The sequence below is a fragment of the Saccoglossus kowalevskii genome, chromosome 8, assembly GCF_978046115.1.
Source record: "Saccoglossus kowalevskii chromosome 8, keSacKowa6.1, whole genome shotgun sequence".
NCBI classification, from domain to species: Eukaryota; Metazoa; Hemichordata; class Enteropneusta; family Harrimaniidae; genus Saccoglossus; species Saccoglossus kowalevskii.
In genome coordinates this window covers 28,927,099-28,943,931 of record NC_140648.1, presented here as the reverse complement: position 1 = coordinate 28,943,931, position 16,833 = coordinate 28,927,099, and the positions used below count along the sequence as shown (strand labels likewise).

General features: G+C 34.9%; 2 protein-coding genes and 1 long non-coding RNA gene across 4 annotated transcripts; 2 read left to right on the top strand and 1 right to left on the bottom strand.

The window, feature by feature from the left end:
- Nucleotides 1-1,064: 1,064 nt before the first annotated feature.
- LOC100372072 (uncharacterized) lies at nt 1,065-16,320 on the top strand. 2 transcript variants are annotated; one of them, XM_002735623.4, is made up of 5 exons: nt 1,065-1,184; nt 14,455-14,548; nt 15,117-15,352; nt 15,935-15,970; nt 16,127-16,320. In XM_002735623.4, the coding sequence occupies exons 1-5, from the start codon at nt 1,098-1,100 to the stop codon at nt 16,154-16,156; spliced, it is 483 nt and encodes a 160-aa protein (XP_002735669.2). In that variant the 5' UTR covers nt 1,065-1,097; the 3' UTR covers nt 16,157-16,320. The 2 variants fall into 2 exon arrangements, with proteins under 2 accessions (XP_002735669.2, XP_085359112.1); XM_085502986.1 differs by lacking the exon at nt 1,065-1,184 and adding an exon at nt 13,113-13,247.
- On the top strand, nt 3,955-4,966 carry LOC146739517 (uncharacterized). Its single transcript, XR_014930112.1, has 2 exons — nt 3,955-4,296; nt 4,789-4,966. It is a non-coding gene; the product is annotated as an uncharacterized LOC146739517 (long non-coding RNA).
- On the bottom strand, nt 5,240-10,608 carry LOC144349295 (uncharacterized). The gene is made up of 5 exons (XM_085502459.1): nt 10,504-10,608; nt 7,282-7,360; nt 6,767-7,014; nt 6,486-6,524; nt 5,240-6,187 (listed from the first exon to the last, which is right to left on the bottom strand). The coding sequence occupies exons 1-5, from the start codon at nt 10,588-10,590 to the stop codon at nt 6,182-6,184; spliced, it is 459 nt and encodes a 152-aa protein (XP_085358585.1). The 5' UTR covers nt 10,591-10,608; the 3' UTR covers nt 5,240-6,181.
- Nucleotides 16,321-16,833: the final 513 nt, after the last annotated feature.

Below are 16,833 nucleotides of genomic sequence, written 5' to 3'. Positions count from 1 at the left end.
ATTAATATTAATATTAGCTCAAGGAGGTCTTTCTCAAACTCCGTTGTCGGTTATATTACCCTATGTTCTCCATGCACAAAGGTTGGTTTTCACCGTCTTCTTTGTGCTGAATTTGAAATGTAGAACGCAAATTAAAAAAATAAGAAGCCAAGTCGTAATTTTCGACAAAATTGGTTATATATCGCATGACAATGTTCATTATTTTATTATGTACAGTCATGAAACTAATGTTCCATAGTACAATGAAATAGCATTACTTTGTGTGTTACAGTTAAACTCTTCGAGAAATGTGTCCTAATATTCCTTGAAAATTGGTATTATTAGAACAATTCCATAGAACACATTGTTAAATAAAAATTGCATTTTTTAACACTTTTTAGAACCCATACTTTTTAAATAATTCAGAAAAACAAAAAAATACTCCATCATTAACAATATATGATTTTTTTCAGCCTATGTCACCAGGCTAGATTTTGAGATATTGCATAATATCTTTGCCATAGGAACCTGTCGTAAAAGTGTTATATTAGTGTCAAAATGTCGACTTTCCGCTAAAATACAATCATCAATTTCTCGAAAGGCTGGTGACCCCCAACTTTTTTAGGCAAATACCCTTATAATGCCTTGGAGTATAGTTTATTGCAAAATGAATAAATTCTGGGTATTTTAATTTATGAGTAGGCTTCTACATTAATAGTAAATGTCTTGTAGATTATGGCAGCACATTTCACAACCTAGTTATTCTTTTTATTCTTCACACAGAAAATGTAGGAAATGTTTTAAAAATGCAATTTCAGTATATTCTACCTGTGGCAGACCTTCGAATTGAAAGTGTGAAGCTGAGATTATTTTTCTTGATCTGCAAGTTCCTAGGTACCTGCAACTACAACTATTTAAAACCATTTAATAATAATGTTCGATTTTCAAACAAAAAAATTAGTACACGATAATGTGTACAAGACTCATTATATTTACGCATGCGTCAAAATGTTTCGTATGACCCTCATCTTCGCAAAGAAGCAACGCGGACATGGGGGTCACATTACTTCATACGTCATTCTGGGTGTGGAAAGTTCGACCTCTCATCAAAAGTAAACATGGCGAACTCGATGATGTCGTACCCAAACAGTGTGAAGCCAATCGTACTGTTATGTGTCGCAGCGACCAGTCCACTCCATGTCGGGGTATGTACAAATATTAGCTAGTTATTTGATTTCGAAACTGTCAGAGTTGTCGAGGAATAAACTGTGGAAATGTTGTGAGTGTAATTTTTTATGGGTTTAGTTATGGGTTTGCCCATGACATCTTAGTTCGATCACGCTCTGTGGGTCTAGTCAATGTTAAATATAGGACCATATCCCACTTTGAGCATTCACACGTGCGTGGCACTATACATTGTTAGCCATTTGTCGTTTTCAGTAAGTTTACATTACTTCTATCGTACATTGTGTATTGCGATGCCAAATCGACCTGCCTTATGTATGCTGTCGTTACAACATGGGCTCATAGAGTTCATTGAAGTAGTTTTTTTCCGCTTGGATTAGTTTAACCAGCCTATGGATCTCAGTGCAGATTGCGAATACAGTGTGGTAGAAAGCATGTCATTGTTTTGTTTTTAAGATTCCCTTATTCACTCAGTTAAGAGGTAAAATATTGAAAAGATAAAATGAACCACACCCCAATGCATAATTGTGTCACATTGTTCGTAAAATCAGCCATTGGACCGGGACAAGCAGTGTCGTATCCAACATAGTGAATCGACCTTTGAGTTCACATAGATATAAACAGTTGACAATAACCACTTAGACTAAGCGTATTTTAGGCGTAATTTTTAGCGTCATTATAAATGGAATCAGAAAACAAATAGGGATCTTCCAAATCATGTGATCTTCAGGTGAAGCAGGGTAAACTTTTGTATACAGGTGTAAAACCATCAGATACAGCTTCCTTAATGAAATATATGTTTTTTACTTGTTTTCAAACGGTGGCGCATAATAATCGATGGGGGACTACCTGTTAAATCACATAACTGTCGCATTGCATTATAATGTATGTTACGAGTAGCAACAGTTTTTAGAGTACTGTTCACGGACCATCACCAGTATGTCTATGTTCAACCATTAGCGACTAATATTATACATATTTGTATATATGAAAGAGGTAATGCATACTTTAAACACATGTTACCGACTGCATTATAATATGATTACATTTTGAAAATGTGTGGAAAATACAATCTTCTCAGATCTTTTACCTGAGGTTTGTCACATGATTCAGTCGTAGTATACCTTGATTTCTCATGTTTATAGATATAGAAAATGAATTTTGATGAAAATTGTTTTTTTAAAGCCCCTAACCTTAACTCTAACTCTTCCTGGGGTTTATAGTTCCATGCTCTAACCCTCCCGAGTCTCATTGTAATTGTGTTCGCCCATCAAATTATGGGTCAAAGGTCATAAGGAACTGTTGCCGAGACATTTGGTGCAGAATCGGAATTTAAGTGCTTCTCGCAAATTAAGTTAAATTTGTGAACAACAAAAACTTTGGATTAGGAGGCTTTGTTTGTCCTGAATGGTCAGTTTACATTGTACTTTTATCAAAGAGGTGAAAAACTCGAAATGAAATGCGAGGGTAGATATGCGTATCTATGTAAGTATGGTTGAACCCACTATCTCAATTGACCGTGATGTAAATATACTCGCCACGTGGCCACATGGAAAAACTGCATGTAAAACTTGGTAATTGAATCTTTTGTGTGCGTATAAATAATCAAGGAGTTACCGTTGGTAACATTATCATAATACAAACATGTATAGACAAATACATGTGGATACAGGATGACATGATTACGATTTAGAGTCACGCAAACTTTCAAAGAGATACCTGCTTGAAAGGTACACATTCATTAGGGGTGAGATAAGCGTGTTTTGGGTAAAACATCTTGTTGTAGAAAACAAACAAATTGACATAATAGTGAGTATAAACGGTAGGAAAGTCATAGTCATGTTGCCAATGTATAGCAATCGATACTAATAAGTGCATGGAAATTGATTGATGATTGTAAAAAGATTGTTTTAAAGGGAATACAGAGTGGTGGTTTGGTGTTAAGAATGAAGCATAATCGGTTGTAATATTTGAAAATATCTGTTTAATATGTGATACTGTCACTGAAATATAAAATATTTGAAAGTGAAAAGTGTACAATACATATTTTCCATTATGTCTACAACGTATTTGTAAATATTAAAATAGTATCACAGCTTCTGCCATAGCATCTATTAAATATGGAGTTCAATAGATCCTCTAATTATTGAGGGGCAGTCTATGTTTATTTAAATTCCGGGACGGTTTTCAAAGCAACTTTCATCAACAATTTTTAAAGTAAAAAAAAAACAATAAACCAAGCACAAATAAAATAAAAAAAATACTGATGACAAAATTCTCCGGGCAAACAGCTCAAAACAAAACTTTGTCGAGATGGTATATGTATAGTACATCGATCATTAACGCATGTTTCGGCATGGTGTGCACTTCAACGTACATAAACACAAGTTGACTTCTAAAATCTTAAAAAACTACAGTTTTTTTCAACCACAGATGAGTAAAGGAGTGCTACTGGAAGCTTCAAATAAATGATCGATACATTCAGTAAATTCAACGACGACAAAATTAGAATGACAATTGCAGGTGACATGAACTCCAGAACTGGAGTCATTACGATGATTCTATATATATAATGTTGGGTTAATTATCATTATACATGTTAAATGGCAGTTGTGAAGGTTCGTTAAAAGAGAGTTAACTTGAAAGAAACAAAATTAAGGGCATCCCAACGCAAAAATGTAGATGAGAAAAAAATATGAAAATGGATTCAAGCAACAACTTAAAGTAATGAAAACATACAAAAAAGTAGAATTTGGGTGAAGCCGGTTGATTAGACATTAAGACAATCTGATTAAAATCTGATGTAGTGTACGGGCTTTAATTATTTTGGCTATAAACTTATTTTAATTTTATGTTTTATTACTTTTGTTATTAATGCCTTTTTATTTTATTATTTTACTTTGATTTTGATTTTGTGATTTTTTTAAAATTCCGCCCTACATACATCTGAGCCGATGCCTATGTAACGAGATTTCAACGAGACCCACTGTCGACGATTTTAGTCAACGAATCACAGACCTTCTTCTATAGCGCACATGATGACGTCACTGGGCAGAGTCGGGTGGCAAACACACTAAAACATAAAATGGCGGATTATACCGACGTTAGGACCGAGAAGAACACGGCTTTTCGGTAAGTTTATCATTGTCAAATGCAACGAAAGTCATTTTTTTATGTTTATATTGTGGCTCGAATGGTTCGAGTTTAGATCGTTACTTAGCGTAGTTATTCTGGGAGTGACGATTTTGTTTCCACCGGTTCGACCGAACACCGGTGTCTTTTTCCAGTCGCTTGCCCTGGAGACGGGTGATGTTTTGTTGACGATCGGGTCAAAACCGTCTACGGTATTGAAGCCGTAGCTGTAAATATTCATCAAAATGTATCAACATTTTGTACATTATACAATAACTCTTTATTAAAGTAATTGTGGTGATTTGGACTGGAATAAAATATTTTTTATTTGGAACACATCGCAATTGATCAGGAAATATTTTATTGCTTCAATTTTCTGCGTCGATGCCGTGGGCCGGTGACCGTTATACAATTTAAAATTTGCATTGTTTACTATAGCTGTTTACAGTGTTCTAATCATTACGATTTACTTATTTTTTGCTTCCATTCTAGATAATTATGCTCAGTGTTTGATGTAAAATTGAAGCGATGACTGAATAAACGAACCTTGGCTGGCGAAGATGTATCAGGAAGTGTACACATTTGTTGGAAGTGAACAAAATATTCAATGTAATGACAAACATTGGAAAATGCTGTGGAATTTCTTTTGTAAATAAAAATATACTAGCAATTTTCTATTAATGGTTTATTCAAGTGGGCAATATATAATGTACAGAAAGATTGCCCGTAGAGTATCGCTACACTGAAAAGTAAGCAACCGACAGCCTCTATAAAAGGGGGCATGTGATTGGCTGTTACTTACGCGAGATTTGAACGGGACTTACGTAGGCGTCGGATCAGATGTATGTAGGGCGGAATTTAAAAAAATGAAAATCAAAGTAAAATAATAATATAAAAAGGCATTAATAACAAAAGTAATAAAAAATAAAATTAAAATAAGTTTATAGCCAAAATAATTAAAGCCCGTACACTACATCAGATTTTAATCAGATTGACATTGAGACAACAGTGTCGGAGGTGACAAATATGTTAAAAACTACAAAAAGTAAAATGCTATGTAGGAATAAAAAAATTCAATTAAAATAACATGAAACAACGACAGGAACAACGAATGTAGAGCCAAAAAGAAATCATGTAAAGCGCGGATACAATTTGTGAAGAGAAATTTTCCGTTGCTACATAAATTATTTACTGTTTTGATTCAGTGAATACTCTCAGTGGTTGGACGCCTGTTACTGTTGTACCCGTATATAAAGAAAACACAAAACCCGAGAATAAGAGAGCAATCACATTACTCAGAATATTCAGTAAACTTTTCACATGCATTCTCAATAAATGTCTAAAAGCATGGGCGACACATGTTACACACGAATTATCAAAAAATGCCTAGCTGGCATTTTGGGAAGGATATCCCACTGTTGACCACTTTTTCACACTCAGTGAAGTTATATGTTCGTAGATTTTCAAAAAGCTTTTTGTAGACAGAACATACCTCATGTATAGATTGGCTCTACTTGATGGTATGACGGGAATTAAATGAAATCTTACTTTATTTTGAGCTTCAAAAGGTGTTTTCACAAGCTGTGTGCTAAGTCCAATCCCATCCAGCTTTCAAATAAAGTAATTGGAAAGTATGATATTTTCTAAAACAGTACTATATAAATTCACTAAAAAGTAGAAATTAAATGTAAATATGACCATAACAAAGTATGTTATGTGGCACGTTTTTCACTTTGTATAGAATTATGTGCAGAAAAACACGGCGATGTTATTGAACACAGAACTGTAGTGCTGACTGAATTTGAGCTGAAATTATAGTTTATCAAGAAGTGCTTGCTTGTTGTACTGGTCTCTGCAATATATATGTTTAATAATTTGGAGATACTTAAGGCTGTAAATAGATAAATAAATAAATTAATTAATTATTTATATGTGTTAAATGAGAGAGAGTATCGTATATTGTACAATGAATATACTCTTAGTACTTCAATTTGTGGGTAGGTGTTTAGCATACCAATATTATGCATTGTTACTTCTAGCCTAACAATAGCAGTCATACATTTTTACTTTATTTTGAATTTATTTGCTATGATTGAAAGTGTGTTTGACAGCGTAAAACTCTCATCATAAGAGTCGAATTTAATGCGTACTCAATGTGAATCTACTGGGATGAGAACACATTAACTTACCGTGTAACTAGGTGGTAACTGTGACTGTACATGTAAGTACTGTTGATAGATAAGTGTAAAATAGTAAAGTGCATAGTTGAATGTCAATAAAGGTAGGTTAGTGTATAATAAGGTGGAAAAAGTGCAGATTAATTGTTAATAGTTGCTGCAAAACAGAAAAACATCTTTGTAACATCATATCTGCATTTGAGCTTACAAGTCTTGACTTACTATGGGATTTGACGCACGTGACAACTTCTTATTATAATTTCATTATAATATTACACATAAGCATAAAATACCTGTTGGTTGTCGCTGCCATGCTGAGTATAGATCTGACTAGGTGTTTCCATCGTGTCTGAGTTTATAATAGGATCACATGGCTGGGGATGTTCAATCGCTCCATATCCAGACGTACAAACAACCGTGGCATTTGTTGAAGCCGATATGCCATTAATGTGGGAATTGTTTTTACGGTAAAGACAATAAAGCAGCCACAAAAATAGTGCGATAAATATAAACAGGCCCAATGCGAGGGGCAACCATACCACTGAAAAATATAAATATATCATATCCAAAGACTGATATAAGATTAGAATGTACGACTACGTTGTGTTATTTATTGTGTTTAATAAGACTGTAATAGTGTTTCAATCAACATATATATAGTAACAGTTACGAGGCCTGGATGAATCATACGTTATAACGCTAACACATGGAGGACCCAAGACTTTCATATATTTGTGTCGGATATTTTGATATCTCATTGAAATAGTCCAATACACCGCTGTAAAAACTCTATGTAAGTCATACATACCCCAATTTAGATCATCACTATCATAATCATAATCATAACCATAATCATAATCATAATCATCGCCATAGCAACATTCGGCCTAAGAAGACACATTCAATGTAAAACAATTATTTAGAATCCTGTTATGTGAATTTCGTGTATGATACAATTTGTCTGGTGTGTGGTGGATGAGGAATAACATAATGGTGGTTTTACAGTGATTGAATCACTAATATAATCTAATAAGATTTAATGGGATTGCCGAGTAGTGACAGGGACTAATAAATGGTGTTATTTAAAAAAATAACACTTTAAAAAAAGTACGGAAGATGACTGTCGATACATGTACATCTTTTGCATCTAGAAAATGTTAGTTTTTGGAATTATCGGTACATATGAGCTAGTGGTAGTAATCAATTAAAAGAATAACGGGCAATAATTTAGTAGATTTGGCACAGCAAAATATTTGTTCATACTTATGTACAAAAGCAAAGGTACTACATTATTACACGCAAAATATATGTAACCAGGTGTTGTATCGATTTTTCTGAAAAATGTGTATGATGTGTATTTCTGTTCAATCACTTCGTTAATTGAAATGTATCTCACTGTTTTGACGTTTTCAATTTATTATGTGCTCCAATCTCTTTACGGAATATGCTGTGTATAATACTGTGTTGGCTAAGCATATATTACATCAGTTTGAAGATAATTACTGGTTGGATCAAACATTTGTGTCAGGAATCAACTTTTAAGCATGAAAACAATGCAGTTATATAATATTTAAATTGCTGATTCGTTTGTGATTGATCAGCATTGGCTTGTGTGTATATATATGCACGTTGGTCTTTGTAACGCTAAGCTATATATCGTTACCAGAGTGTATTTCATGCCAGCTGGTGACCTACAATGAATAGCATGATTATAAACTCGATACACTTACAATGAAAATTGATGTTTTGATATTAAAAACCTGAGGAAGGTCTCAATTGAGGGTATCCCCGTAATGTGACCTAACGGTGGTCCAAATTATCAATCTGCATCACAGTTAATCACACAACGTCTTTAGATGCTTGTGCAAATATTTACAGTTTACTGGAAGTCGAAACATTTGTCACAGAAGATTTCAGGATCTTTTAAAAAAATTAATTCAACATCTCCACTATTTATCTATTGATATATCTAAATATATGTATCAAAATAATCAATCAAATAAATACTACTCAACAGACATTTTTTTTCAGGGATTGTAGATATATACCTTTTTATGTTAAATGTCGAAAGATTTTACTATCTGAATGCGTTTTATTCGTGATCATGATTTGCGACCATAGTTATTACCAGTAGGCTAGGGTGTCATGTTGGTTTTGTTCATATGGCGTCCCTCGACTTGTAGGTCATCGGTTTGATCACGCTTTGTTCGGACATGTTAGCGAGTCACAAATAACTCGTTACTAGTACATTTTAGTGGGAATATAATCTTGAAATAATCCGTTATCCGTCCACTTGCGTCACTGGCTGCTATTTCCCACCTTGTTCAAAGTCATGCATGGTCGTTAGTCAAGAACATCGCGCCCCGACATCTCTTTGAAACCACCGTCTGACAATCACGTGAGTTATGTGGCATGTCGAAAGCACCACATTCGCCACCGGCTTTACGAGTGCCCTGTGTGACTGTGAAGTGTTTTAGTTCAGTCGTCTCTCACGTAGTACGTAACATTAACTAGTCTGTATCTTCGTGTATTTTACTGAAATATGATAATGTGTTGACAAGTGTGTCGTGTGTGCTGTGAATTGTGATCGAATAAAGTGCGACTTGCTGGCACGCTAGCCTATTGCTTTTTTATTCAAATTTATAATTCTTTTTGCTCTAGTGTAAATTAACCCTGTGGAATACTTTCTTCTGAATTTCGACTCCAAAACAACTCAAAACATTTCAAATAAAAACACACCCCAATGCAATAAAAACGTTCGTATCAAAATTAATCCAAATTCAAATCTATTCGAAACATATCACCAAACTCGAGTCCACGCGTCGCCGTTGTATTAAATTCTTGTATGCTTTCCCGTTTGTTTGGTATATGGACATGTGAGTTGTTATAATATTGCATGCTGCCCATTGTTGAACTGCCACATTCTCATTGGTCGATTGGCACTATGTGCAGCTCTGTTATTATGACAAGGCAGTGATTGAGGTCAACGAACGAACAAGATTGTGCAAATATAATTCAATACAATTATACAACTTGGAGCAGTCTTGGCTACGCATGCATTACACAAATCCAAAGGTCACTTGTTGAATCATTCATGGCGTATCACGTGATCACACTAACTAGTATGCATACAAACCATGCAGTTAATATGCATTTGTATTTAATCATAGATAGTTGGGTGGTTATGTCTTTTATATGTTTGTTGTCGTGTGTATTGCCTAATGTGCAACTCTATGAACGCCGGGCTAAGCTATATAGTATTACAGATACGGTATCACATACCACTAAATTATCTCAAGTGAATACTGTAATTGCATTTACGATTTTCACTTCTCTGTTTCAGCTGATAAGTGAAATGTGAACATTACTCATTGACTTCCTGCCAAAGTTGTGAAATTAAAAACCAGTAAATACGCTCAAAACATCAAAATAAATGGTTTTACACTATAAACAACAAACTGCTCTCACTAGTACACTCAACCCAACACAGTGTATATCAGACGTACGCGACACCAGAAAGTATCGACCTAAGGTAGTAAAGCTATTTCCGTGTAAAAATGCCATAGTTTTTTTTAATGTTTTATACATTGAGTTTTTCACAGTTTTCGCTTGTAATATCACCTTGTTTCTCCTGATTTTGTGTTATTGCAGTATAAAATGGCAGACCGCTGTCGCTACACTCAATCCAACACAATGTATATTACTAGACGTGCGACACACTATACGCCACCAGGAAGGACCTACCGAATCGTGCGTAGAAAAGCTGCTTCCGTGTAGAAATGCCATAGTTTTGTAAAATGTTTTATACATTGAATTGCCACTTTTAATTATCACTCTGTCTCTCCTGATTACTAAGGGTACATATAATATATTTTAGCACTGATAACACATTTGGTATTTTGTTACAGGAGTACGAGTTACATCTGGTTGGTTTCGAATTGTAAACATTGTAAATAATTAACCAGACGCTACACCTAATCCTAAACTAGGTGTCACATATCAAGATGTATAAAACCCCACAAATACGTACCTTAACTGGCATAATTGTCATCACTGCTACAAGTGTTACTTTAGTCAATATCACATAAGTTGCGTAGGAAAGCATTAAAGTCGCCATGTTTGAAATTCGAGTTAAGGTTTTAGATAACCCGGAAATGGTTAATTAATAATTTATGTATTTAGTCCAAACAGGTCATTGACACGTGGGTAGAGTACACGATGCTCAGCTTTAAACAATGTATGTGAATTTGTCGCTCAATATAAGTTCATAACAAAGTCCCATACTTCAAATTGTCCCAGTTCCAGACGTAATGGGGTCAGCAGCAATCGTTATCAAGGGTAGAAGCGGTCGGTGGCTTCCTCCCATCTTGCGAGATGCAGCAATTACAAACATCGCTCTGCCGTGTGGAAAAGAGATTGTCGACCGCTCGCTGTGTTCCGAAGTCGCATACAACAACAAAACAAAACGATCTTCTCGGTTATCATCATGGGTACAAATACCTCTATAATGTATGTAATTTATAAATATACCATGTAGTCCTTTCAAATCCACATACGAAGTAAGGCCAGGCAATTCAGTCTCAAAAACGAATATTTTAGTGTGTGAATATTTTTTCTAGGTAAAACATAATATTAAGATGTGTTTTCAAACTACAGATCATTATTTCTGAAGTGTTGTCAACGTTAAAAGCCAAATTAACGCATACTCTACTGTTCATTATTCAACTCTTAGCGAAAACATATTTTCTAAGATTCTGATATAAACCCCGCCCAGAAATGTTGCACTAGCCAATCACATGGGAATGATTTATACTGATATTATCATTTAACCAGTCATAGATTAATCTGTTAACATTGTAAATAGAAAACGTTTGCATTAGAAATAATTAATGTGATCTGAAGCGTATGGATTATTACTTAATGTAATTAATACTTAATTACTAGATTAGATGTGATTAGATGTGATTAGAATGTATATTTCCCAAAGAGGCTATGTTGATTGCTTCATCATAACGGGGCAAGTGAGTTTCAAATCTGCATTCCGTAATATTGGCCACTTGCATAATCGATAAAAAAAATGTGTTAAAATGTGAACTCTTATGTTTAAATAAATTATACGGAAGGTCCGAAATTCCAATTATTTCAAATTTACTAAACGTGTGCTGGCTCAATGGAGACCCACGCGTACATGTATCTTAATCCATTTGTGTCGATGTTTAGTTTCTTCTTTGAATATCCAATAACAAAAACCAAAATATTTATTCTACAAGAGTAGATGATTATGCAAATCATATTCGTAAAGGTGCATATCTATTGTATGATATAGTAGTGTTGTCGATTTTTTATCTATGATGCGGTGTATATGACGAAGGACTGGGGGCAAGACAAATAAAGTTCGCTGCTTTCTCTCGAGGCTTTCAAGTTCAGAGAATCATGTGACAAAAATATGTTGTATTGACTGAGCGGATCTATAAGTATATAAGGATGGATGAAGACAAATGTTATACTCCCAAGGGGAAATATACGGCTCCAATATTAATATTAATATTAGCTCAAGGAGGTCTTTCTCAAACTCCGTTGTCGGTTATATTACCCTATGTTCTTCATGCACAAAGGTTGGTTTTCACCATCTTCTTTGTGCTTAAAAGTGCAATCCATTGTTGTTTTATTGCTTTCAGAATTTGTATTCACTGAATTTGAAATGTAGAACGCAAATTAAAAAAATAAGAAGCCTAGTCGTAATTTTCGACAAAATTGGTCATAAATCGCATGACAATGTTCATTAGTTTATTATGTACAGTCATTAAGCTAATGTCCCATAGTAGAATGAAATAGCATTATTTTGTGTGTTACAGTTAAACTCTTCGAGAAATGTGTCCTAATATTCCTTGAAAATTGATATTATTAGAACAATTCCATAGAACACATTGTTAAAGAAAAATTGCATTTTTTAACACTTTTTAAAACCCAGACTTTTTAAATAATTCAGAAAAACAAAAAAATACTCCATCATTAACAATATATGATTTTTTTCAGCCTATGTCACCAGGCTAGATTTTGAGATATTGCATAATATCTTTGCCATAGGAACCTGTGGTAAAATCGTTATAATAGTGTCAAAATGTCGACTTTCCGCTAAAATACAATCATCAAATTCTCGAAAAAAAGGCTGGTGACCCCCAACTTTTTTAGGCCAATACCCTTATAATGCCTTGGAGTATAGTTTATTGCAAAATGAATAAATTCCGGGTATTTTAATTTATGAGTAGGCTTCTACATTAATAGTAAATGTCTTGTAGATTCTGGCAGCACATTTCACAACCTAGTTATTCTTTTTATTCTTCACACAGAAAATTTAGGAAATGTTTTAAAAATGCAATTTCAGTATATCCTACCTGTGGCAGACCTTCGAATTGAAAGTGTGAAGCTGAGATTATTTTTCTTGATCTGCGAGTTCCTAGGTACCTGCAACTACAACTATTTAAAACCATTTAATAATAATGTTCGATTTTCAAACAAAAAAGAATTAGTACACGATAATGTACACAAGACTCATTGTATTTACGCATGCGTCAAAATGTTTCGTATGACCTTCATCTTCGCAAAGAAGCAACGCGGACATGGGGGTCACATTACTTCATACGTCATTCTGGGTGTGGAAAGTTCGACCTGTCATCAAAAGTAAACATGGCGAACTCGATAATGTCGTACCCAAACTGTGTGAAGCCAATCGTACTGTTATGTGTCGCAGCGACCAGTCCACTCGTTGTCGGGGTATGTACAAATATTAGCTAGTTATTTGATTTCGAAACTGTCAGAGTTGTCGAGGAATAAACTGTGGAAATGTTGTGAGTGTAAATTTTTTATGGGTTTAGTTATGGGTTTGCCCATGACATCTTAGTTCGATTACGCTCTGTAGGTCTAGTCAATGTTAAATATAGGACCATATCCCACTTTGAGCATTCACACGTGCGTGGCACTAGACATTGTTAGCCACTTGTCGTTTTCAGTTGGTTTACATTACTTCTATCGTACATTGTGTATTGCGATGCCAAATCGACCTGCCTTATGTATGCTGTCGTTACAACATGGGCTCATAGAGTTCATTGAAGTAGTTTTTTCCGCTTGGATTAATTTAACCAGCATATGGATCTCAGTGCAGATTGCGAATACAGTGTGGTAGAAAGCATGTCATTGTTTTGTTTTTTAAGATTCCCTTATTCACTCAGTTAAGAGGTAAAATATTGAAAAGATAAAATGAACCACACCCCAATGCATAATTGTGTCATATTGTTCGTAAAATCAGCCATTGGACCGGGAAAAGCAGTGTCGTATCCAGCATAGTGAATCGTGTCCACATTAACTTCGACTATTCATCGTCATTCGTGTGGCATTTATGTCTCACCCCGTGTAGCCTGCGGCATACGCCGCTGATCCCGGGCACATTTGTGTCGTATTATAACGTTGAAAGTCGTCAAAACACGTAAGGACCAATACGACACTGTGCGGTTAACAACAATTCCGAGGGTACTCAACATCAATTGACGAGGGTCCGGCGCCCGAACTCAAAACATCGTTCTTTTTCAAAGAATTTTTTGTCTGAAAAGTTCATCAAAAAACGTTACTTTTGAGTGGGTCGAAGAAAAGAAGACTTTTATTTTTAGGATTACAATTTTTTAGAATGAAGTGCGTCATTTTCGATAATTATTGCTTAAATTTATTCCTCTTAAAAACTATTTTCCTTAGCATTTTTTCGATAGCTGGCCCATTTTTAGGGCAATCTATTCCACGGAAATTTTTTACCCGTATTTGAGAAATTTTCGGGAAAATCTAACACATCACGTATACGTATGTGGCACATCACATATATCTCTTTTTATGTGAAGACCCCAATGACTCTCGTAAGACGTGTCTCGTAACACACACATTTATATGTTTTATTTCCGTACACAAATAGATCGACTATCTTAAATTGTTTTAGGCTAAATGCTGTTTTGACGAATATGGACGGTACTGCTGTGGATACTGTTGTCATGGTGATAAACATAAAGATAAAGACGATGACACAGATTGGTGTAAGTATGTGTATGACACTTCCATGAATGTGGGTGAAGTACGGAACGGTATGAGCGCACTTATTCTGTACGTTGATTGAACATGCTTGTAATTGAAATGTAAACACCACGTTAAACGTATTACCAGTGACAACAAAGCTTACAATGCTTTGGAAGGTGGGTTATGATGTAATCACCTTATGAATAATTACTTAAGTGAATAAACTTCGGCCAGTATGCGGCATACTCACCCACGAGACGGGTCCGATTCATCAACCACAACAACGATTGTCTGTGATTCGCCACCGTATTGTGATGATATTCTGCACGGTTCACCTTATGTATCCCAGAGCTTACATTTAAGCATACATCAACGAATTATGTATAAGCTTACATTCAGAGTTACATGCTAAGTAAGCCTTTGGGGTTCAATTACTGAAACTGAATTGCATTTTGTGTTGTTTATGTATGTTTTGTCGTAATAAATGTAAACAATACGTTGACTACCCACACAAAGTGGTGACAGACCAATGTCTTTAGTTATGATGCACGCTCTACTGTTTTTTCTTTTATTTTTTTTTTATTTTAGCGACAATTGTAATAATTGTGCTCATTGTCATTCTTATTGTGACGCTTGTTTGCTGTTGCACACTGATACGACGTCCCTGGATCCGAGGATACTACCACGTGCTGGCGAACCCCGCTGAAACACCTACAACTCCCGTTAATATTGTAACGGCTACGAATCCTGCATATGGATCAGTAGTGAATCCACCCCCATATAGCCCAAATGTATGTAACCAACAAGGTGATCAAACTCAACAGGTAATCTACAAGAAACTTTAAACTTTTAAATTTGGTGTTATATTGTAAGATAACGGCCTAGTACAGTATTCTGAGTTCACGCATGTTGCTTATAATTTCCTTTCCATTAGTTGGCCCATGCGAATTGCAACATGCCTGGTTCAGTTTCAAAATGATCACATGAAGACCGCCCTCAAGTGGTCAGACAAATGCTATTTTGTTTTTATAAGGCTCGACGAAAATTAAATATGCTACAGTTCCTGTTTCTTGCACAACACAAAGTTTTATCCAACCCAACACCAACTTGTGACAGCACTTAATCGACATTTATTTTTAATAATATCTTAACTCGATGTGATAAAAATTTTACAAAATAAACTTTGCACAATTTAGTGTGATAAAATGCGAATTCGTCGTCCTAGATATATTTACAACTGTAACGTGTCATCCCACCCGGCCCTGAGTAAGTATGTGTGGTCTCTGACGTAAATATCCTCCGTTTGTGAGTAATACCTACAGCAACGGTGATGTCATAACACAATTAATCAGATAATATACTATATAGTTACAATATTTAGCAAATTTTTTTTCGTCTATTTACAGTATCAATACGTGCAGTCACAATTGCCGCCATCAGCAGTAAGTTTATGTTTATTATTATTCTCGAATTCGACACTTTTTTTGAACGCATTTGTTTTATAATTGTTAGGTATATACTACTACATATATTGTATTATCACGTACTTCTATGATATTGTATTTTGAGATTCAACATTTGTATTTGGTTTATTGCAGCCGTATGTACCAGCTGACAAATACGTCTAAAGGAAGTCTGTCGCGTGATTTATACAAATGAAACATGACGTCAATATCTGAGAACGTACCATCTTTTTTTTCTGCACCATCTCTCATTTGTGTGTTATTCTATGTTTAAGAACCATAATTAAATGTTTGATAGCGCCGTGTGTGTATACTTTCGAGAGACACAACCATTTATTTTATTTTATTACATGTGTACTTTAGTTCCCTCAAATAAAGTCGGTATTTTCACTTCCGATATGCAAATGAACAAAAAAAAAACATAAAAACTTACATGGGTTATCACCATGTGTGATCTTGAAATACTCAGGAATGAACATCATATAGCATCACGTAATGCACAAATTGGGGTTAGAATTCTGAGTTTGTCATGGTGATATTTATGACGTTTCCGATCGACCAGTATTTTAACTTGAGATATGCAAATAAGTACGCAAATCATACGAGACGGTCGGAACTTTTTTGATTTAATATATATTTTGTCGCCAGCTTCCGTTTACTGTATTCGTTTGAGTTTAATGGACGCACATTATGATTTAAGACATTTTACTGAATATTAGGAAGGAATAGAGCCAAACGACGTCAAGATACGTGGGACGTTCTACAAAAGTCGCTACAAGGAAATCGTCATGAAGACTAAACGCGAAAAATCGCCGTTTTTCTTATCAAAAATAATCTTCATA

Coding starts and splice junctions, on each gene's coding strand:
- LOC144349295 (XM_085502459.1), bottom strand. CDS start 10,590: ATGGCGACTTTAATGCTTTCCTACGCAACTTATGTGATATTGACTAAA. Junction 7,361..10,503: donor TGACAATTATGCCAGTTAAG/GTACGTATTTGT, acceptor GTGTCTTCTTAG/GCCGAATGTTGCTATGGCGA. Junction 6,525..6,766: donor ATGGCAGCGACAACCAACAG/GTATTTTATGCT, acceptor ATCTATCAACAG/TACTTACATGTACAGTCACA.
- LOC100372072 (XM_002735623.4), top strand. CDS start 1,098: ATGGCGAACTCGATGATGTCGTACCCAAACAGTGTGAAGCCAATCGTA. Junction 14,549..15,116: donor AGACGATGACACAGATTGGT/GTAAGTATGTGT, acceptor TTTTTATTTTAG/CGACAATTGTAATAATTGTG. Junction 15,971..16,126: donor CACAATTGCCGCCATCAGCA/GTAAGTTTATGT, acceptor GGTTTATTGCAG/CCGTATGTACCAGCTGACAA.